General features: G+C 35.6%; 3 protein-coding genes across 3 annotated transcripts; all 3 read left to right on the plus strand.

Moving 5' to 3' along the window:
- Positions 1 to 1685: 1685 nt before the first annotated feature.
- Positions 1686 to 4010, plus strand: LOC145597215 (receptor like protein 27-like). Its single transcript, XM_081653366.1, has one exon. The coding sequence runs from the start codon at positions 1686 to 1688 to the stop codon at positions 4008 to 4010; it is 2325 nt and encodes a 774-aa protein (XP_081509492.1).
- Positions 4011 to 9775: 5765 nt separating this feature from the next.
- Positions 9776 to 16757, plus strand: LOC145597216 (receptor-like protein 6). Its single transcript, XM_081653367.1, has 2 exons — positions 9776 to 11412; positions 15722 to 16757. The coding sequence occupies exons 1-2, from the start codon at positions 10088 to 10090 to the stop codon at positions 16755 to 16757; spliced, it is 2361 nt and encodes a 786-aa protein (XP_081509493.1). The 5' UTR covers positions 9776 to 10087.
- Positions 16758 to 18787: 2030 nt separating this feature from the next.
- LOC145597217 (receptor-like protein 6) lies at positions 18788 to 21886 on the plus strand. Its single transcript, XM_081653368.1, has one exon. It carries the CDS (start codon positions 18788 to 18790, stop codon positions 21884 to 21886), a length of 3099 nt encoding a protein of 1032 aa, XP_081509494.1.
- Positions 21887 to 22471: the final 585 nt, after the last annotated feature.

Consider the following 22471-nt stretch of genomic DNA (forward strand, 5'->3'; position numbering starts at 1 on the left):
CATGATTAAATTAAACAAATGCTAAGATAAGAGTTAAATGATTCATTTCCTCCCCTCCCATGTATTTGTTTCATTTCCACTCCATTTTCAATTTTTCATTAGTCATACCAAATGCTCCCAAATTGTAACGATTGTATTTAAATACAATACTATTAAGGAAAAATTAAAAAGAATAATCTCACGTTTATCAATTATGTTCAAAACAATTCTGCCTTTGTCCTATGCGTAATATGAAAACAATCCAATTTTATAATCCCATCTTTTTAGATAAGTCCATTGACCGGTTTTTGAAGGTTACATGTCATATATCACCTTTTGATGTACTACGTACTTTCTCCGTTCTTTTTTACTTGACCCGCTTTGACTTTTACACTATTTATCACCACTCCTTTGATTATCTTTTGTGAAAAATATGTAATGAAAAATATATTCATGTAATATATATTTTCGAATTCATCTCAGTAAGCACTATCATAATATATAACTTATATAATTTTTACTTATAGATAATTAAATTTATTGATCGTCTAAGTTTTACATTGACAAGCGTGATAAAAGAAACAGGTCAAGTAAAAAAGAACTGAGGAAGTATTAATTTTTTTAAGAAAAAAAAAAACAAAAAAGAGAAATAATTATAAATAAATAAATAAACAAATTTTGGCAAAGTAGTCTTTTAAAGGAAATCACTCTCAATTTTACTGAAGGTGTTTGGAAATCTAAAAATTCTTGACTTTCTTGCTTTATCATTCAGTTCATGTGTTTGTACTATATTCTTGAAATTCAGCTAGCAGATTGTTAAAAAAAAAAAATGGTACGTAAATGAATAAAGACATGAATTTCACACTTATCATATAACTTTCCTATTTGATTTGATTGAAAACTACTAGTCCATAGACAAGGATTGCCATTGTTAGAAATTCTTAGCTCTGTTCTTCACGTTTGTCCATCTCTTTTGGATAATTCAAAAGATGTTATTAGCTAATTTGGATTGTGGAAAATTTTTGGTCTTTTATGAAAGGAAACAATGTTGACTAATTCAAAGCAAAAGATGCCCAATATCTATCATTGTCCTTGTTCTCTAGCAAGTAGAAGAGGAGGATCTTCTATAAAACTTTGGTCCGACTCCAATAACTCTAGATACTAGGAATTTATTATCACAAAAGTAGCTAATGATATGATGTTGTTATTTGGCAAATATTTCTAAGTAAATGTCTGGTTTGTGTAGGTCCAACTTATAGTCATTTCAGGAAATAAATCAAGTCTACTTCTGTTTGGTTAATTAGTTCTTATGCCGTGTTTTTCCCTCTAGTGGACTTGTCAATTGTGATCCTTAACCTCGAGTGTCCTCACTATTAATTCAAACAAGCTAAGTGCTCATCTATGCTGATAAACGCGGGTCTGGGCCGCACCCGCAAACTAAGAGAGAAAGTCCACTTTACAAGTCCAAGGAGGTTCCATCCCAAAACCATATGGCAATAGGAGGAGTAGCCCCTTAGCCTTATAAAGTGTTTAACTCTCTCTTCTTAAATCAATGTGGGACTCTTACATGTGTTACTTGGTGGGATATACTTCAACATATGCTTATAAAAGCCACTCTCATTTCTTCTATGATTTGCCGATTAAAAGTTGCTCACAAAATCAGATATACACCTAACATCACCATGCCTTTTCACTGGTCTACATACATGATTCTCTTACTTTCTTTTGCTGTACTTTTTATCGATTTTTTGGTGCTTGCTAATTTTACCCCCCCTTCCTCGCAGCAATCAAAACCATTGTGCCATGATAACGAGAAGTTTGCATTGCTTGGTTTCAAGCGTACCTTTCTTCTCGATTGCACAAACTCAAAATCCCACTCTGCATATCCAAAGGTGGAATCTTGGCATGATGTATCAGATCACCATTTGGTAAATGCAACTGTCAGTGGTGATTGCTGTAGGTGGGATGGTGTCAAGTGCAACAAGGAGACAGGCCATGTCATTGGCCTTGACCTCAGTAGTAGCTGCCTTTATGGCACCTTCCCTCTTAATAGCTCACTTTTTTCACTTGATCACCTCTTAGAGATCAATCTAGCTGATAATCATTTCAACTACTCTGAAATTCCCTCTGACATTGCTCGTCTGTACAAATTAACTAGCCTCAACCTCTCTGAATCAAATTTCAGGGGTCGAATTCCTAGAGAAATTTCAAAACTATCTAGACTCTCTGTTCTCGATCTTTCTAATAATGATGGCCTTATTTACCTGTTAAGCCTAGCAATGTTACTTCGTAATTTAACTCGTGTAAGTCAACTCCATCTTGACCAAGTTCAAATACTGTCTGCTGTGCCATTATTCTTAAGCAACCAGACTTCACTAAAAGCTGTTACTCTTCGCGACTGCAATATAGTTGGTAATTTTCCAACAGGTCTGTTACAACTACCAAATCTTGAAAAAGTTATATTAGATTCTAATGTGGGGCTAAAAGGCCATCTTCCTGATTTTAATTCTAGCAGTCGTCTTAAACATTTAAGTCTGAGTAATACTGCATTTTTCGGAGGACTTCCAACTTCACTTGGAAATCTTGGTTCCTTAAATGTTCTTAGCCTTAGTTCGTGTAAGTTCTCCGGATCAATTCCACCTTCACTAGGTAACTTGACTAAACTCATCTATCTAGCCCTTAATGACAATGCCTTTAGCGGTGACCTTTCCTCTTCTATCAAGAACCTAAGACGCCTTACCCAATTAACTACCTTAGATCTATCAAGCAATCAGTTTTATGGTGTTATTCCTAAGCATACTTGCAATGCAAGTTCTCTGAGCTACCTTGATTTATCTTGCAACACCCTTAGCGGAAAGATCCCGACCTGCATTGGTGATACACTTGGTGTCTATTTACATGTTTTGAACTTAGAAAACAATAATTTTAGCGGTACTATCCCTGATACATTCCCAACATCTTGTCAATTGGAATACATTAATTTAAGACAAAATCAATTAGAAGGTAAGTTCCCAAAGACATTGGTCAATTGTTCAATGCTCCAAGTACTTGCTGTTGGAGCAAATCGTATAAATGATACATTCCCATCATGGTTAGGAAGCCTTCCCAAGCTGGTGCTTCTTAGCCTTAGGGAAAACAACTTTCATGGAAGGATAACAACTCCAGTTATCGGTCGTGTTCATTGCCTGCGTATATTCGACCTGTCTTCTAATTTTTTTACTGGCGAGTTACCTGCTGATTATTTTCAAAATTGGCTTGCTTTGAAACTTTCGAGGGAATCTTCCTTGAATCCATCCGACGACATTGATTACAGAACATATATGTCATTTTGTGCCCCATCGCTCATCCACAATGAGGACTACGGACGTGTTGGTGTAAACGTGAAAGGTGAATTCTATCAATTCCACAATGCACCTATTTATCTCTATAAAATTGATTTCTCAAGCAACAATTTAACGGGTAGAATTCCTGAATCGATCGGGAATTTTGTTGAGCTTGTGTCACTTAAATTATCCAATAACAACCTTGTCGGTTGTATTCCATCGTCTTTGAGTAATATCACGAACCTTGAGGTGTTGGACCTTTCTCGAAACCTGCTCTCAGGTAAGATCCCTCAGGAGCTGACACAAACAATTTTTCTTGCGGTCTTCAATGTCTCTCACAATCGTCTCGTAGGACCAATCCCTCTAGGAACTCTACAATCATTTGATGAAAGTTCTTATTATGGGAATTTAGCATTATGTGGGCATCCTTTGCCTAACGCTTGTGGTGGTGCACCAGTATTTGATTCCTGCAAGAACATAGACACATTGCCTCCATCACCAACAGAGGAGAAAACGGAAGATGATACCAAGTTCATCGACTGGCTTATCATATCCTTAGGGGGTGTAAGTGGGTTTACAATTGGTTTTGTCCTTGGGACAGTCTATGTAGTTGATAGGCTTCATCAATGGTTTATCAAGACCTTTAAAAGTAGGAAGACAAACGCAAAAGCGAGGAGATCCACACCAAAGCGCAGGAGAAACTGGTGAACTCGTAGATGTGACCGCCTTTTGCTTTCAGCATCAAGTGTTGTTATAGCATCAGTAGTTAATCAAGGATTTTCCTTTTTCTTCTTCTTTATGTGTCTTATTGTTTGCTATCACTTCCCCACTATAGTATGTAAATTTGGCTGAATAAATAAGATGATATATTTGTACACTAGTTTACAAGAAACAGAATATCGTTTAATCTGTGCTTAATCAATTCTGATTTGTACATCAATAATTAAATTTCTTGAGGATTAACATAAGTTAACCTCGAGTAAGATTACTGGTGCATTATCCTAATACCTGAATATTGACTTGTGACATTTATCCAAACTTATTGCTATCATCAACTATGTAGTACTTATGTTATCTACTCTGTTTCTGTTCTTCAAAAAAAAAAAAAAAAAAGCTCTGTTTCTATTACTAATTATGTGTCTTCAATATGCACCAACAGCAAAAAATTTGTACTAATTACTCGGATTTCTTCACGAATTGATGGCTGATTTTGGGCCTTTTGGCAAAGTTGCTAGTCTTCTATGGGAAGTCGTTCTCGCTTTTACTGTAGGTGTTTGGAAATTGTACATTTAGCAACGTTGCGATTCTAAAAAAAAATGTTTTGATCACTTGGTCAATTGATCAAGATAAAACAAGCTGATGAGTAGCTAACTACATTATTGAGTAATGACTATGTGAGCTTTCTTGATCGAAATTTCTATGAAATTTTCGAATTTTTCTTGGTACGTTGGTCAATGAATAAAACCATATATTCCACACACATCATTCATTTTGCATTGCCTATTTGATAAAACACTAGTTGTTCATGACAAGGATTAGACATTGTTGAAATAGTTATTAATTGCCCCATTCTTCAGCTTTGTCTCTTATAATTGTCAAAGACGTAGTGTCTCTTATAATTGTCAAAGACGTTAGCTAATTTGGATTGTGAAAATTCCTGGTCGTTGGAAAACTTTAATTATTCACTCAAATCCAAAACTCGTAAAGAAGCACCAAGACGGGCAAGGACTGGAGTTGTTGCTTGACAAATCTAAGTCAAGTTTAGATCATACTTTGCATATTTGCTTGATTTTCGGAGACTCCATAAATTTTCAAAGAGTTTGGTGGAATTGATTGAAAGTTGGCCTTGAAAATTCGTTCCGATTAAGGTATAGCAACTCCAATTATTTCCATGGAACACTTGATGTTTTCCTCTCTCTCTCTTTTTTTTTTTTTTTTTTTTTTTTTTTTTTTAAATGCAGATTGTTGTGTGCTATCAGCTCCCCACTCTATTTATTATATAAAGTTATGCTTTGTGTATTATTTAGCCGATATATAAGATGATATTCTATGGTTTTTGTTGCATTCATACGTGCACTAGATTGGTGCCGTATTTTCCATGAGATATACGTGATGTGGCCTGTGACGATTAGTCTTAACTTATTCCTAACAATTTATATTGAGGAATTGATGCCCAAAGTATACCATACACATCATACAAGTTGCCTATGAATGAAAAATAAAATAAATTCCATACGCATCATATCTGATTAGACACTATTAGTCCATTGACTAGGATTCATTGTTAGAAAATTCTTCGCCCCATTCTAAACGTTTGACTCTTTTCATGATTCAGAAGATTTTATTACTAGCTTATTTGAATTGTGGAAATTTTTGGCCTTTGGAAAACTATTATGAAACAATGTTGACTAGTTCAGAGCAAAAGATGCCCAATATGGCAGTACCTATCATCTTTGCTCTCTAGTTATAGTAGAATAGCGGGGATGATCTACGTTGAGGCTCATAGAGGTTTGACCCCATAACGAACTTTTGTAAGCGATTAGATATATACAAGGAATTTTATTGCCTTAAATATGGATAGAAAAAACTGTTGACAGTGCTAAACTTTCTTGTGGTCTTCAATGTTTCACACAATCGTCTAGTTGGACCAATACCTGAAGAGAACAATTCAATACTTTTGACAATAGTTCTTTTGCTGGGAACTTGGCATTGTGTGGAGCTCCATTGTCTAAGAAATGCAAGAAAGACTCCATTCCATCATCACCACCAAAAAACGCAACAAATGATGAAGAGGATACTGAGTTGATTGATTGGATCATCAGATCGTTGGGGTGTGTAAGTGGATTTATAATTGGCTATGTCATTGGGAAGATATACGTGGTTGATCGATATCATGATTGGTTTATGGAGACTTTTAGAAGGAGAAGAAGGTCGAAGACAAGGGTGAGGAGATCAACACAGAGGTATAGGAGAAATTAAGAACCTGTGCCACTCTGATGTATATAGGGATTATCTTCTACATTTATTCTTGTAGTTGTATTGTACTTGTAAAAATATTTGAGTGTTTCCTAGTAGCTTGTGTTATTGCTTATGGGTAGATTTTGTTTTGGGTGTTTTATCTTTTCATATCATTTTATCTTCAACAAAATGCTTTGGACATACAATAAAGAGAAAAACAGGTGAGTTGAATTTGCGGTTTCAGTAATTTTTTTTTTTTTTGAAACTATTTCAGTTTCAGTATTGTTGCTGAATCACTCCTCAATAAAAATGTCCTAAAAAAGTAAAGGCAATATAATGCTATGTTTACCATATAATTTAGGAAAATTTGACAATTACCACCTTCTGTTATGTCCATTTTAGCAATTACCACCTTCTATTTTTTATTTTGAAAATTACCACCTTCTATTTTCAAAAACATCAAAAGTTACCACCTTCTTGACTCCCAACTACCACATGACGTCATTTTGGGCTCATTTTTTCCCTTTCCTCCCTATTTCCTTCACATTTCTCATTCTTAACTCGATTCTCATCCCCCCTCTTACTTTTTTTCCCCCTAACAATCAAAAACACTTCAATTCACTCCTCCAAATCAAAATTGACGAACAATTATTGGTGGTTTGGGGTAAAAAAAGTGAAAGGGGAGATGAGAATCCAAATAGGATTGAGAAATGTGAGGGAAATAGGGAGAAACAGGAAAGAATGAGCCCAAAATGCCGTCACGTGGTAGTTGGGGGGCAAGAAGGTGGTAATTTTTGATGTTTTTGAAAATAGAAGGTGGTAATTTTCAAATAAAAAAATAGAAAGTGGTAATTGCTAAAATGGACATAACAGAAGGTGGTAATTGTCAAAATTTCCTATAATTTATTTAAGGAAGTTATTTTAAGAAGGTTCGTATTTGTCAACCATATAAATGATCAATAATAATATTTACCTTTAATTTCCTATGTTGTTACAAAACAACAAAAGAATAATAAGGATATACGTAAAAAAATTTTTTTTAAGAAGATGTAATTTTGATGACATATTATGCATAAATATATTCTTGATTAAATGTCAATAAATATTTTACAAAATTTTTTTATTTTTATATTTTCTTTTAGAAATCATGTTATATAAATTGAGAAATTTATCAAATATATAAATTAGTTACATAAATGGACTACACTCTTATCATTCAATTTTTTTGTTTTTTTTTTAAGTCCGATATAGTATGTTTTTTTTTTCTTCATTTTAGTAAACCGAATAGTAATAATGTAATGAATCAATCCGTCTGCATCAACTAATTTCGTATGCACTATTTATAGTGAGTAGAAATTAATTAAGATTATGATTTTTTTTTCTCTTTTCAACATAGTTTAGAGGGATACTAAACCTTTTATTTATTTATTGCAAAGACAAGATCATTATTTGCCTCTTTTAATTGAGCGTTTCCAACCGCGAAAACTAAGCAATTATTATTTTTCATTATATAAATTAATTTATCTAAAGAATATTTGGACTAATTAAAATAAACGTCCATGGCACGAGACCTAACCTAATGTTTAATTATAGTTAGGATTTTTTTTTTTTTTTTTTTTTTTTTTTTTTTTTACAATTACTCGTAAATTATTTTATACATAAAAAAAAAACCCTCTCCCCACGGCTTCACCTGCCCAGCCACCCCCTTCACTTCCCCCAAAACGACCCTCCACCAGGCTTCAAACTTCTAATTCCTTCAATTTTCAAAAACATTTACAATTCAATTTCATTGATTGTTCGATTGAAGTTGAAATATGTGTAGTTCGATTGGTAATTTGAAAGAAAACCTGAATTAAATTGCTCTTGATGTCCGCAATGATGACGACGATGAAGATGAACTTTCGATCCTTAGTCTGATCGAAGGCGTTCTCATTCCAAATCGCCTTCTAATTCTTCGATTTTGTCAAATGGAAATGATTCTCATTATGTTTTTGAGGTACTTGAATTTTGTTCTTCAATTTTATTTTCGATTGTTCGAACTTAGTAATCGAATTTGATCATAATTCTTAAGTTTTTGAGTTGATGACTTTAATTTCTGCTTAATTTTAGAGTTATGTTTTGGTTATTTTGATAGTTTGAATGTAGATTGAGCGGTATAAAAATATAAATCGGAGATTAAGAAGCTGAAAGAAGAGGCAAGTGATAAAGTTATGGCTTGTGTAGTATTTTGCTGTGTAAATAAGATGACTTTTGAGATTGCTTGATGATTTAATGAATGAAAACATGAATTCGATCCGTATCACAAAACTTGCCTATCTGATTAGAGAGCAACTCCAATGGTTGCTTTTAGGGACTAGCTTGCAATTTTAATAATTTTCAAGCTAATAGCCAAACCATTGGAGGATAGTTTAACAATTAGCTTGGCTAAGCTAATGCCAAGCAAATTAGCTTAGTTAAGCTAATTAGCTTAGAAATTAATTGTCTCTAATAAAATATTAATTATTTAAAAAATAAAGCTGGAAAATCTAAATGCTAATTAGCTTAACCATTGTGGTATAAATTAACTAGAAGGAAGAATAGCTTTGCAATCCTAGGTGGCAGGGCAAGCTAATTTGGCAATTCTGAACGTTTGTCTCTTTTGAAAATTCAGAAGATGTCATTACTACTAGCTAATTTTGATTGTGGAAATTATTGGCATTTGGAAAACTACGTAGGTGATATCATTGGTTCCCAAAAGGAACAATGTTGACTAGTTTTAGAGCAATATCTCAGTATCTATCATCTTTGCTCTCTAGCTCGCAGAGTAGCAGGGGGTGATCTACATTGTCTGAGCCCTGAATTCATAACTTTTTTAAGCCATTAGAATGTACACAAGGAACTTATTGCCTTGAATATGGATATAAAATACTATTTCAAAAAGATTAAGGCGGAATCATGTTTTACATAAGTAGCAAATGATAAAGCCTAAATAGTACTCTTACTTTCTTTGCATATATTAGTGGAAATGAAAAAAAAAAAAAAAAAAAAAATTAATTACAGGATTAACATTTCTAGATTATTTGTAAATAAACGTCTGGTTTGAGTTGCTCCACCTTGTAATATTGACGTCTCCAAAGAGAAGTCAAGTCTCTGTTTTGTTCTTTCCTTTTCTTCTCTAGATGGTTTCGGTTTTTCAATGTTTTGTGACAAATGCTATGCCCCGTCTTCCTCGTTAGTAGACTTGTCAATTGTGATCCTTAGCTTCAAGTATCTTCACTATATGTGCATTCAACCAAGTGACTGTCTATGGCTATAAAAGCCACTCATTTCTTTGTTATTTGCCAGGAAAAAAATTATTTACTCACAAAATCAGAAATATCACAATGGGTTTGGGATGCTTTACATACATGCTTTTTTTAGTTTTTACTCTTTCAATACTTGTTTTCGATTTTTCCATGCTTGTTAATTCTAACCAGCCTTCCTTGCAGCAATCGAAGCCACTGTGCCATGATCAAGAAAAGATTGCATTGCTTCATTTTAAGCATAGCTTTCTTCTTGATTGCTCCACATCATTTTCTGATTTCACATATCCAAAGGTGAAATCATGGCACGATGAATTAGATATTCATCATGCGGAAAATGCCACTGTAAGTGGTGATTGCTGTAGGTGGGATGGTGTCAAGTGCAATGAGGAGACGGGTCATGTGATTGGCCTCAACCTTAGTAGCAGTTGCCTTTATGGCACCTTCTCTCGTAACAGCACCCTTTTCAGCCTTAATCATCTCCGTGAGCTTGATCTTTCTTATAATAACTTCAACTACTCTCAAATCCCCTCTAACATTGGTCGTATGTACAAGCTCACACACCTCAACCTCTCCTATTCAGTTTTAAGTGGTCAAATTCCACCAGAAATTTCAAGACTGTCAAGCCTATCTCTTCTTGATCTTTCCTATAATGGATATCTTACAGGTTTCAATGAGAAGTTAAATCTGAAACTTAATGATTTGAGTCTAGAGAGGTTGTTTAATAACTTAAGTCGTTTAACCCATCTCCAACTTGACAAAGTTGACATATCATCTAAGGTACCTCTTAGCTTAAGCAACCGAACTTCCCTAATAGCTATCTCCCTTATGTTATGTAATCTATTGGGTGAATTGCCACCAAGTATTTTCTGGCTACCAAAACTTGAAGAAATTTTCTTGACTTTTAATCCCGAACTAGGAGGATATCTTCCTGATTTTCATCCCAATTGTCCTCTTCGTGCTTTATCTCTAGCGGGGACAAAATTTTCAGGAGAATTGCCAGATTCACTTGGAATTCTTGAATCCTTGAGTATTCTACATCTGCAAAGTTGTGAATTCTCCGGGAAAATTCCATCCTCAATTGGTAACTTGACAAACCTCACCATACTCGGCCTTTTTAACAATGATTTCAGTGAACTCCCTCACTCTACCATGAACCTAACACGCCTTAATGAGTTATATCTTTCAAACATGATGGATGTTGGTACTGCTGGAATATTGAAATCTTGGTTGCCTAAGCTAAATTCACTTAAAGAACTAAAACTTTGCCAAATGAATTTAGGAAATGAAATTCTGCCTACTCTGTCTAACTTTACTAGACTCATTTATTTGGACCTTAAAAACAACTTGTTAACAGGCCCACTTCCTAATTGGTTCATAAATCTAACCCAATTAGAATACTTTTACTTACAAGGTAATCACTTGCAAGGTCCAATCCCAGCCTGGATTTCTAACCTAAATAATCTTGTCTCATTGAGTTTGTCTTTTAGGGGCACAGTTGGCAAGTTTCATCAATTTTTCATGCTCCCAAATCTTCGTCTTATAGTATTGACTGGTGGTAGCCTCACATTTTCTCAAAATATAAGTACCAATTCATCTCTTTTGAAGTTCCAGGCCATCGAGGGTTTGTTTTTTGAATCATGCAACTTGACTGAATTCCCAAAATTCTTACGTTATCAAGACGAATTAAGACAATTGTCTCTTTGGGGAAACAACATCACGGGAAATATCCCACAATGGTTTGTGAACACAACTAGGGAAAATCTATTGTTGTTAAACCTTTCTAATAACCTTTTAATAGGTTTCGAGCAGCCTCAGATGTTTCTATCATGGCATAATTTGCTAATGTTAGATCTTAGTGATAATAAAATGTGAGGGCCACTTCTAAAGATGGGCACGGGCCGTGCCGGCACGCGGGCGGCACGGGCCCGGCACGACTCCGGCACGGCCCGGCACGGGCACGGTGGCCGGCACGGCACGGCACGGCGGCACGCCGGCGTGCCGTGGGCCGTGCCGTGAACAAATTTTTTGGGACCGGCACGGGCACGGCCCGTGGCACGGCGGGCGGCACGGTGGCCGGCACGTGGGCCGGCACGCCGGCACGACCCGCCGGCACGGCACGTGGCACGGCCCGGCACGGCCAGGCACGGCCCGGCACGGCCAGGCACGGCACGGCACGGCACGGCCCGTGCCGTTGGAATATGGCCGTTTATGGCCGTTTTCCAACAGCTATAAACGGCCATATTTTCCACCCCATTTCCCACCCAAATCCCCTATAAATACCTCATATTTTCCTCCAAAATTTTCACAATTCATCAACTCATCTCTTCTCTCTTATTCTCTAATTTTCTTACTCCCAAATTCTCAATTCTCAAATTCCTAAAAAACATACAATCTTCCTCTCTTTTGTGAAAAGAAAAAAAAAATTCCTACTCTCTTATAAATTTTACATTTTTACTATTATTACTTGTACTAGTCTACTACCAAAAAAAAAAAAAAAAAAAAAATTGTTATATTTACATTCGGGAAATTAAAAATTCGGGAAATTATAAATTTGGGAAAGCATTGAAGCGTCATTGTAAGATCTAACTCAACTTTATTTTAATTTGTTATTGTTATTGTTATTGTTATTGTTACTATTATTAATTTATTATCATTATTACTATTATTATTATTATTATTATTATTATTATTATTATTATTATTATTATTATTATTATTATTATTATTATTGGAACTACTTAATTATATAAAAACTACTTTCTATTTTAATTGTGGGTTATTTGGATTGTTGAAATCTGTCTAAGGCGGGATTTGGGCTCTGGACAACGTCGCTCCTAACCTCTCCTACCTGGGATCTCATTGATCCAAGTAATCTACTATTATTATAATTATTTTTGAAAATTTAATTTATATAAAAACTACTTACTAATTAATTCTCATTGATCTCATTGTTGTTAATTGTTACTTTGTTATTGTTAGTTGTGTTATTATTATTAATTAATCATGGCATCAAACCCGAACGTTTCCTCCTCCTCTAGAAAAGCCAAGTCAACACGTAGGGAATCACCAAACCCAAACACTTCAATGTCTATGCCCCCCCCTAACATGCCCTTTCCCTCTCCTAACATGCCCTTTCCAAACACTTCCACCCCTTTCTTTCATCCCCAAAACACGGGAGGGCAAGAACAAATGGATGATATGGCTCCTTGGACCCAATTTCAACAAACCCAATTTCAACAATATGAATTTCCTTTTCCTCCTCCTCCTCCTTCCCAAGGTAGCCAAACACAAGCTTGCGGGTCGAGTGAACCATCCACCCATAATCCTAACATATTAGAGTGGTGTACCGAAGAGGATTTTGCTCAAACCAAAAGAAAGAGTGGATGTTGGGTACATTATCAATTAAGTAAAGATGGAAAAAAATGCAAGTGTCGGACTTGTGGTAAAATTTTCTCGGCCGATACCAAGGGAGGGACGGGACACCTTACTAGGCATACAAAAAAATGTGGTGGACCATCTAGTGATCCAACCCAACCTAAAATTTCTCAATTCCATCCACAAGGTTTCATTTACAATTACGAGAGAGATAGGGATGAACTTGGGAGAATGCTTGTACATGCAGAACAACCTTTTCTTTTCGCCGAAAATGATGCCTTCAACAACTATATTAACCGAGCACTACAACCAAAACACAAAAAAATGTCCCGAAAAACCGTTCGATCTGCTGCCATGAAGACTTATCTAGAGTACAAATTGAAATTAGTAAATGAATTAGCTAATCTTCCTTGTAGAGTTTCTTTAACCGCCGATGCATGGGATGGTGGGTACGGACTTCACTATTTATGTGTTACTTGTCATTGGTTAGATAATGAGTGGATGTTACAAAAACGCATCATTCATTTCAAAATGCTTGAATACCCTCATACCGGTCTTAACATTTCACATCATTTAATGGAAGCTATTGATGCATATAGTCTTAGGGATAAAATCATGTCTATGACTTTCGATAACGCAACTTCTATGACATATAGTGCGAATTTGGTTAAACCCCAATTAACCGATTTAGTATTAGATGGAGAAGCACTTCATGTTAGATGCATTTGTCATGTTCTTAACTTGTGTGTGAAGGATGGAACACAAGCAATTGGTCCATTTTATCACAAAATACGGAGTGCTATTTGCACTATTAATAGCTCTAACATGAGATATCAAGAATGGAAAGGTTTTTGCAGGCAACAACGGATTAAAACCATAAAAATAGCACCGGATTGTCCAACTAGGTGGAACTCCACCTATGAAATGTTGAGTCGGGCAATCGAGTACAAGGTTCATTTAACACTTTTTTATAATATGAAATATCCACAAAATGCTTTACTTGAAGATGATTGGGCTAATTGTGAAAAATATATGCAGTTTTTACAATTACTATATGGTATGACACATTGTTTTTCTTCTGTATATAATCCTTGTGCTCATTCTTTTCTTAGCAATGCATGTTTACTTGCACAACTTTTTGCGGAACACCGATCAGAACATGTTTATCGTGGATATCTTCCATCCATGGAGGATAAATGGCGTAAATATTACACCGATATTCCTAAGATTTATATTTTTGCTTCCATTTTAGATCCTAGACAAAAATATGATGGCACCTTTTTATTAATTGATATTTATTATAGTAACATGAATTTTGAAGATGATGTTGAAACTTTTAAGAATAAGGTGACGGATGAGTTTTTTAATTTATATAATGTTTATGAAAGTAAATATGGAACCGTGTCTCGATTTGCCCCTTCTCAAACATCCAAAAATGTAAGTAAACGGGCCAAAGGTTTATTTGCACAAGCTGCTAACTTGATGTCTAAGTATTCAGGTACAGAATCATCATCATCTAGGAGAACTCAAAGCGATGTTTCGGAGTTGCAAATGTACTTAAGTTACGACTTCATGAAAGGCATGGACGATGAAGAGAAGTTTGGCCTCGACATCCTCGATTGGTGGAAATCACAAGCCGTGAAACATCCAATTTTGTCGGCAATGGCTCGTGATATTTTTGCTATCCAAGTCTCCTCCGTTGCTTCCGAAAGAGCTTTTAGTGCGTCGGGAAGAGTTCTAGACGATAGAAGAACAAGACTAAAACCCGAAACACTTGAAATGTGTGTTTGCTTCAAGGATTGGTTGGATGCCGAAACTCGTTCTCAAGATCGTACTTATGCACAAAACGACGACGATGAAGGAACGTCGACTTCTTTTAGTTCTCAATCCACTCAATTGGCGGATGAACTTGAACCTCTAGGAGACGAAGACGAAGATGAAGACGAAGGCGAAGACGAAGGCGAAGACGAAGACGACCAATAATAATTACATGATTACATATTTACATTATACACTATTGTATTCTTTTTGTATTATCGAACTTCGTATTCCGTATAATAAATGAAGTTATTCAATATTCATACACTGTTGTACGATTTTTAATTATCATTACTTATTTTGTAATTTTGTATTATTGAATTATCGTACATTCGTACGGTCGTACCGGCTACCGTCATATAATAAAATAAGTTATTCTTCAATTTTTTGTGTTTTCGGATTATCGCACTAGTATTTTTTTTTTTTATTATATGCATTTTTGTTTTTAATTCGTTTTTTTTTAACATTTATTTTTTTTTTTTAAAAAAAAAAAATAAAAAATAAATTAAGGTCGGCACGGTTTGGCCCGCGGCCCGGCACGGCACGGCCCGCTAGGCACGTGGGCCGTGCCGTGCCGTGGGCTGGGGTGTGCCAATTTCAGGCACGGCACGGCACGGCCCGCCGCGGAGCCGGCACGGCACGGCACGGCACGGCCGCCACCCCGGCACGGCCAGGCACGGCCCGCGGCGGCACGGGCACGGCCCGTGCCCATGTTTAGCCACTTCCAACTCCTCCGAATTCCATGCTAGTATATCAAGTCTCAAATAATCATTTCCATGGAATTCTTCCCCATCATATATGTCGTGCAACTTCTTTAGTCTATCTTGACTTGTCTCAAAACAATCTTATGGGCGGGATTCCAAGCTGCATTGGCCATCAACTTAGTAATTCTTTGCAAGTTTTAAATGCACGAGGCAATAAATTTAGTGGTGCCATTCCTCCAACATTTTCAAACTCATGTAAATTGAAAATGATTAATTTAAGCCAAAATAGATTTGAGGGTAATCTCCCAAAATCATTAGTGAATTGTACTTTGCTTGAGGTGCTTGATGTCGGAAGCAATGGTATAAATGATACTTTTCCATCATGGTTAGGAAGTATGCCAATGTTGCAAGTTCTTATCCTGAGGCATAACAACTTCTACGGGAAGATAACAACCCCGTCCCCTGGTTCAGCTGGTAATGATTTTCACAGGCTGCGTATAATTGATATGTCGGATAATTATCTTACCGGTAAGTTACCATCTGATTATTTTCAAAGTTGGGTTGCAATGACAGTTTCAACTGAAAACTCCTCAAACTCATCCAGATCTTTTTTTCAAATGTATTATATGGAAAGTCGAATGATGTGGTTTTTTGATGAGAAATACAATTATGTTGTCACCATAACAAACAAGGGGAGTGAAACATTATACACAAAGATATTGACTGTATTGCGAGTCATTGATTTCTCAAGCAATAAGTTCACAGGTAGAATCCCGAAGGACATTGGAAATCTTAGAGGACTTCAGGCACTTAATCTATCCAACAACAATCTTGTTGGTGGCATCCCATTTTCTCTATCCAACATTACAGGCCTCGAGTCCTTAGATCTTTCTCAAAACATTCTTTCAGGACCAATCCCTCAAGAGTTGACAATGCTAAACTTTCTTGAGGTCTTCAATGTTTCACACAATTGTCTAGTTGGACCAATACCTGAAGGAGAACAATTCAATACTTTTGACAATAGTTCTTTTGCTGGGAACTTGGCATTGTGTGGAGCTCCATTGTCTAAGAAATGCAAGAAAGACTCCATTCCATCATCACCACAAAACGCAACAAATGATGAAGAGGATACTGAGTTGATTGATTGGATCATCAGATCATTGGGGTGTGTAAGTGGGTTTATAATCGGCTATGTCATTGGGAAGATATACGTGGCTGATCGACATCATGATTGGTTTATGGAGACTTTTGGAAGGACAACGAGGCCGAAAAAAAGAGTGATGAGGAGGTCAACACAAAGGCTCAGGAGAAATTGAAAAAGTTGTAGTTGCAAGGCTTCCTATCTTTTTGTTTCCTAGTATAGTATTTTTTGCTTATGTCTATCTTTTGTATTATCCAGTGTTATGTCATGTAATATTTTGCTAGCTATATGAATAAGATAGCACCCTATGAGACTAGAGTATTGCTCATAGAGGATTCAATCCCCTGTTGTTTTGCATGATGTGAGCTTTATATCTTTCTCATTTGATATTCAATATAAACCTTTGGACTAACAGTGAAGAGAAAATTAAACATGAAAGAGTAGTTTGCATGGTGTGAGCTTTATATAGTATTGTTTGGCTGTTTGCTAGTAGCTTGTAGATTATTTATGATTACTTGTGTTTGTTTTGTATTAGGATTTCATGATTTTATAATATAGGGTAGGACTACTAAGGAGTAATAAATTTGTTTTGTTTCGTTTTGTTTTGCAGGTAGAAATAATGTACTACAGTACTTAAAATGCATGAAGGAATCAATAATTTGGTACGTCAAGTTGTTAATGAGTAATTAATAGCATAAAGTTCTATACACTTATCGTACACCAGTATTAAATAATTTGCTTATTTGATTAAAGACTATATCTCCAATCATATAGACAATTCTTTGCCCTGTTTTTCATCTCGTCTCTGATGTTTATATTAGCTAAATTTTTCATAGTGTTTTAAACTTTTTACTGTTTTCTACTTTTCTATGATGCTCATTTAGATTACTGGTGCAATTTTCATTTTTCCATGATATATTCCTGCTGTGACCTGTGACATTTTATCAAAACTTATTCCTAACATTATTGTGCTGCTTTTGTTATCTACTTTGTTTCTAATTTTTTATTACAACTATTGTAAACTAAACAAGCTGAGTAGCCGACTACACTAATGAGTAATAACTACTTAAGCTTTCTTCTTGATTAACAATTTCATGAATTTCTTGCTTATCATTCGGTTCATGTGTTTGGATTTTCTTGAAATAGCAGGCTTAAACCTATAGTGCATATTTAGAAATATTTTGGTGCGTTGTTGAATAAAAAAAAAAAACAAATTCTACACGCATCATAAAGCTTGCCAACAACTCCGTATTTGAACAAACACTATTTGTCCATCGACAAGGATTGAGCATTGTTAGAAAATTCTTTGCCCTCATCCTAAAGCTCAGGGAATACATTTTATTGGCCGGAAGCACCCTAACCCCAAACACAAAGTTAAAAAAAACTTGGTCCCCAAACACAAACTTTTCAATGTATGCTTCAATCATTTTTTCACCGGTGGCGAAACTTATTAACGATTGCATTTAATTTGTTTTGTTGGGAGTTGGGGAGTGGGGACTATTAATCAATTTGTTTTGCAAGTAGACATGTACTACCTTAAAATGCACGATGGAATCAATAAGTTAGTACGTCAAGTTAGCGAATAAAAAACACAACTCTTGCATAGACATCATACGATTATACAAGTAATCAAGTATACAAAACTATTTATTTGCCTAAATGATTCAAGACTATTTGTCCAAGCAGAGAAAAATTTAAAATTGATTATTGTTAGACAATTCAGCTTTTCCCGTACCACAGTTCTTCACGTTCATTTCGTCAATACCAAGTTACTTCTGCTGTATCAAAATGATTAGCACATCTTTTATTTCTATTTTATAAAATAAAATGTTAATAAATAAATTGTTGGATTTATCTTAATGCATGTATATTATTGGAATATTGAGTTTTTATTACAGTAACATTTAATTTTATATAGAGGATGCCCCAGTTTCTCATGGTGGCATTTTTGTGAATAAATCAACAACTTGTTCAACTTTATTCAATTGTTGAGCCCACAATATTGAAAAAGTTGTTGATTTATTCACGAAAATGCCCCCATGAGAAACAATTTCGTTTCTCACCATGAGAAACAGGGAATTTTCCTAAATGTACATTAAAGCGACCATTTACAATTATAAAAGCCACACTTATGTCTTCAGTCTTGTCAAAAAAAAAAAAAGTTTCTCACTACAAAATCAAATAAACACTGATATTAATATTACCATGGGTTTTGGGTTGTGTATTACTTACATATTCCTTTTAGTTTTATCTTTTGCTTTACTTGTCACTGATTTCTTCGTGTTTGCTGATTCGAAATTTCCCTATGTGCAAAATCGTAAGCCATTGTGCCATGATCATGAGAAGATTGCATTGCTTCGTTTCAAGCAAAGCTTTCTTCTTAATTGCTCTGCATCATCTTATGCTGCCTTTGCATATCCAAAGGTGAAATCATGGCATGATGATTCAAAAAATGCAACTGTAAGTTGTGATTGCTGTAGGTGGGATGGTGTCAAGTGCAATGAGGAAACGGGTCATGTGATTGGCCTCAACCTTAGTAGCAGCTGCCTTTACGGCACCATCCCTCACAACAACACCCTTTTCAGCCTTAGTCATCTCCGTGAGCTTGATCTTTCTTATAATAACTTCAATTATTCTCAAATCCCCTCTGAAATTGGTCGTCTGTACAAGCTCACACATCTCAATCTCTCCAAGTCAGTTTTCAGTGGCCAAATACCATTAGCAATTTCGACATTGTCCCATCTTTCTCTTCTTGATCTTTCCTTTAATGACAATCCTATAGTTGTCGATGAGGAGTTAGATTTGAAACTTAATGATTTGAGTCTAAAGAAGTTGGTTTATAATTTGAGTAGTTTAACCCATCTTTATCTAGATAGGGTTGATATATCATCTGAGGTACCCCTCATCTTAAGCAACCGAACTTCTTTAAAGGCTATTTCAATGAACTACTGCAATTTGTTGGGTGAATTCCCAGCAAATATTTTCCAGTTACCAAATCTTGAAGTAGTTTCATTGAAATTCAATCCTAAATTAGGAGGATATTTTCCTGAATTTTATTCTAACAGTCCTCTTCGTGTTTTATACGTTGATGCAACAAGATTTTCAGGGGAGTTGCCAGCATCGCTTGGAAATCTTGTTTCTTTGACTGAATTGGACTTGCAAGAAAGTGAATTCTATGGAAAAATTCCATCTTCAATTGGTAATTTGACAAATCTCACTGTTCTAAACCTAGCCCGCAATTTTTTTAGCAATGACCTTCCTGATTCCATCATGAACTTAACGAGCCTTACTTTCTTAGGTCTTTCAGACATGCCAAATGTTGGGAATGCTAGAATATTGAAATCTTGGTTGCCTAAGCTAAACTCACTCACTCATCTACGTCTTAGCCAAATGAATTTAGGCAATGACATTTTACCTTTTGTGTGTAACTCTACTAGGCTCACTCTTTTGGATCTTAACAACAACTTGTTAACAGGCACACTACCAAGTTGGTTTGTAAATCTAACCCGATTGCGCATGTTAGAGCTATATGGCAATCAGTTTCAAGGTCCAATCCCATCCTGGATTTCTAAACTTGTCAATCTTATTGTATTATTATTGTCATTTAGGGACTCATCAGTTGCCAAGTTTGATTCATTTTTGGAACTCCCAAATCTCCGTGCTTTGTTGTTGACCGGTGTTAGCTTAACCTTTCCTCGAGATCTAAGTACCATCAGTAATTCATCTCTTTTGAAGATTCGGATTCTAGGTCTTGAATCATGCAACTTAACTGAATTCCCAGAGTTCATACGTTATCAAGGTGAGCTAAAATCACTATTTCTCTCGGGGAACAAAATCAAAGGTGATATTCCGCAATGGTTTGTAAACACAACTAGAGAGAATCTCTTGCTCTTAAACCTTTCTAACAATCTATTAACGGGTTTTGAAGAACCCTTAGTTTTCATCCCATGGTACAATTTAGAAATACTGGATCTCAATGACAACAAGTTAAGAGGGCCACTTCCTACTCCTCCTAACTCCACACAAGTTTATCAAGTCTCAAACAATCAATTTTATGGAGTTCTTCCCAGTCATATTTGTCATGCAAAATCTTTAGTTTACCTTGACTTATCTAAAAACAATCTTACGGGCAAGATTCCAAGTTGCATTAGTCATCCTATTAGTGATTCATTGCAAGTATTAAACATACAAGGCAATAAATTTAGTGGTGTCATTCCTCAAATGTTCTCAAAGTCATGCAATTTAAAAATGATCAATTTAAGCAAAAATCGGTTTGAGGGCAAGCTCCCGAAGTCCTTAGTCAATTGTACGCTGCTTGAGGTACTTGACATAGGAAGAAATCGTATTAATGACACTTTTCCATCATGGTTAAGAAGTCTTCCTAAGTTGCAAGTTCTTGTCCTGAGGCATAACCATTTCCATGGGAAAATAACAACTCCATTGCCTAGTCCAACGGTTCATGATTTTCATCGCTTGCGTATATTTGACCTGTCATGTAATTATTTATCTGGTAACTTACCATCTAGGTATCTTCAAAGCTTGGTTGCAATGACAGTTTCAACTGAAAACTTGTCAGACTCATCCAACTCTTTTTTTAGGTTTTATTACCGGATTGGTTATAGTGACTATGCGTTTTATGATGAGAAATACAATTACGTTGTCACCATGACAAATAAGGGGAGTGAAACATTTTACACAAAGATATTGACTGTATTGCGAGTCATTGATTTCTCAAGCAATAAGTTCACTGGTAGAATCCCGAAGGACATTGGGAATCTTAGAGGACTTCAGGCACTTAATCTATCCAATAACAATCTTGATGGTGGTATCCCATCTTCTCTAGCCAACATTACAGGCCTCGAGTCATTAGACCTTTCGCAAAACATGCTTTCAGGAGTGATCCCTAGGGAGTTGATAGTGCTAAACTTTCTTGAGGTCTTCAATGTATCCCATAATCGTCTAGTTGGACCAATACCTGAAGGAGAACAATTCAATACTTTTGACAACAGTTCTTTTGCTAGGAACTTTGCATTGTGTGGAGCTCCATTGTCTGAGAAGTGCAAGAAAGACTCCGGGCCACTATCACCACCACAACAATTGACAAATGATAAAGAGGATACCGAGCTGATTGATTGGATCATAAGATCATTGGGGTGTGTTAGTGGATTTATAATTGGCTATGTTATTGGGAAGATATACGTGGCTGATCGACATCATGATTGGTTTATAGAGACTTTTGGGAGGAGATCGAGGAAGAAAACAAGAGTGAAGAGGTCATTACAAAGAAGGCTTGGGAGAAATTGAAAAGGTTGCGGATGCAGGGCTTCATATCTATCTGTTCTAAGAGCCAAGTGTTACTGCTTCATTTTATCTAGGCTTTTTCCTTTGTTTCTGTGTAATAGTTGTGTTTCCTAGTAAATAGCTTATATATATTTTTTTTCTTATGTCTAACATGTAATATTTTGTTAGCTATATTAATAAGATAACACCCTATGAGACGAGAGTATTGCTCATAGAGGTTTTCGATCCGGTGTTTTGCATGGTGTGAGCTTTATATCTTTCTCGTTTGATCTTCATATAAATCATTGGACTTACAGTGAACAGAAAATGAAAAAAGAAAGAGTTTGCATGGTGCATGCCTTTAATAGTTTTGTTTGGTAGTAGCTTGTAAATTTTGTTAAAATTATGTCTCATCGATCACTCTCATGTATAATTATGGCAGGTTATTAGAATATTAGGCCTCACAACTCAATTCAAAAATATGACAATAGTATAATTAATAGTATAATTGTTAGTTTTAATGCCCAGTTAACTAGTGTGTGGCCCCGGGCGATGCACCGGATTTTGCTTTGAATATCAATACATATATTATTTGGCCTATAAAATCAT

This window comes from Chenopodium album, chromosome 20 (assembly GCF_948465745.1).
Source record: "Chenopodium album chromosome 20, dcCheAlbu1.1, whole genome shotgun sequence".
Lineage (NCBI taxonomy): Eukaryota > Viridiplantae > Streptophyta > Magnoliopsida > Caryophyllales > Amaranthaceae > Chenopodium > Chenopodium album.

Coding starts and splice junctions, on each gene's coding strand:
- LOC145597217 (XM_081653368.1), top strand. CDS start 18,788: ATGGGTTTTGGGTTGTGTATTACTTACATATTCCTTTTAGTTTTATCT.
- LOC145597216 (XM_081653367.1), top strand. CDS start 10,088: ATGTACAAGCTCACACACCTCAACCTCTCCTATTCAGTTTTAAGTGGT. Junction 11,413..15,721: donor GATCTTAGTGATAATAAAAT/GTGAGGGCCACT, acceptor GATTAATTTAAG/CCAAAATAGATTTGAGGGTA.
- LOC145597215 (XM_081653366.1), top strand. CDS start 1,686: ATGATTCTCTTACTTTCTTTTGCTGTACTTTTTATCGATTTTTTGGTG.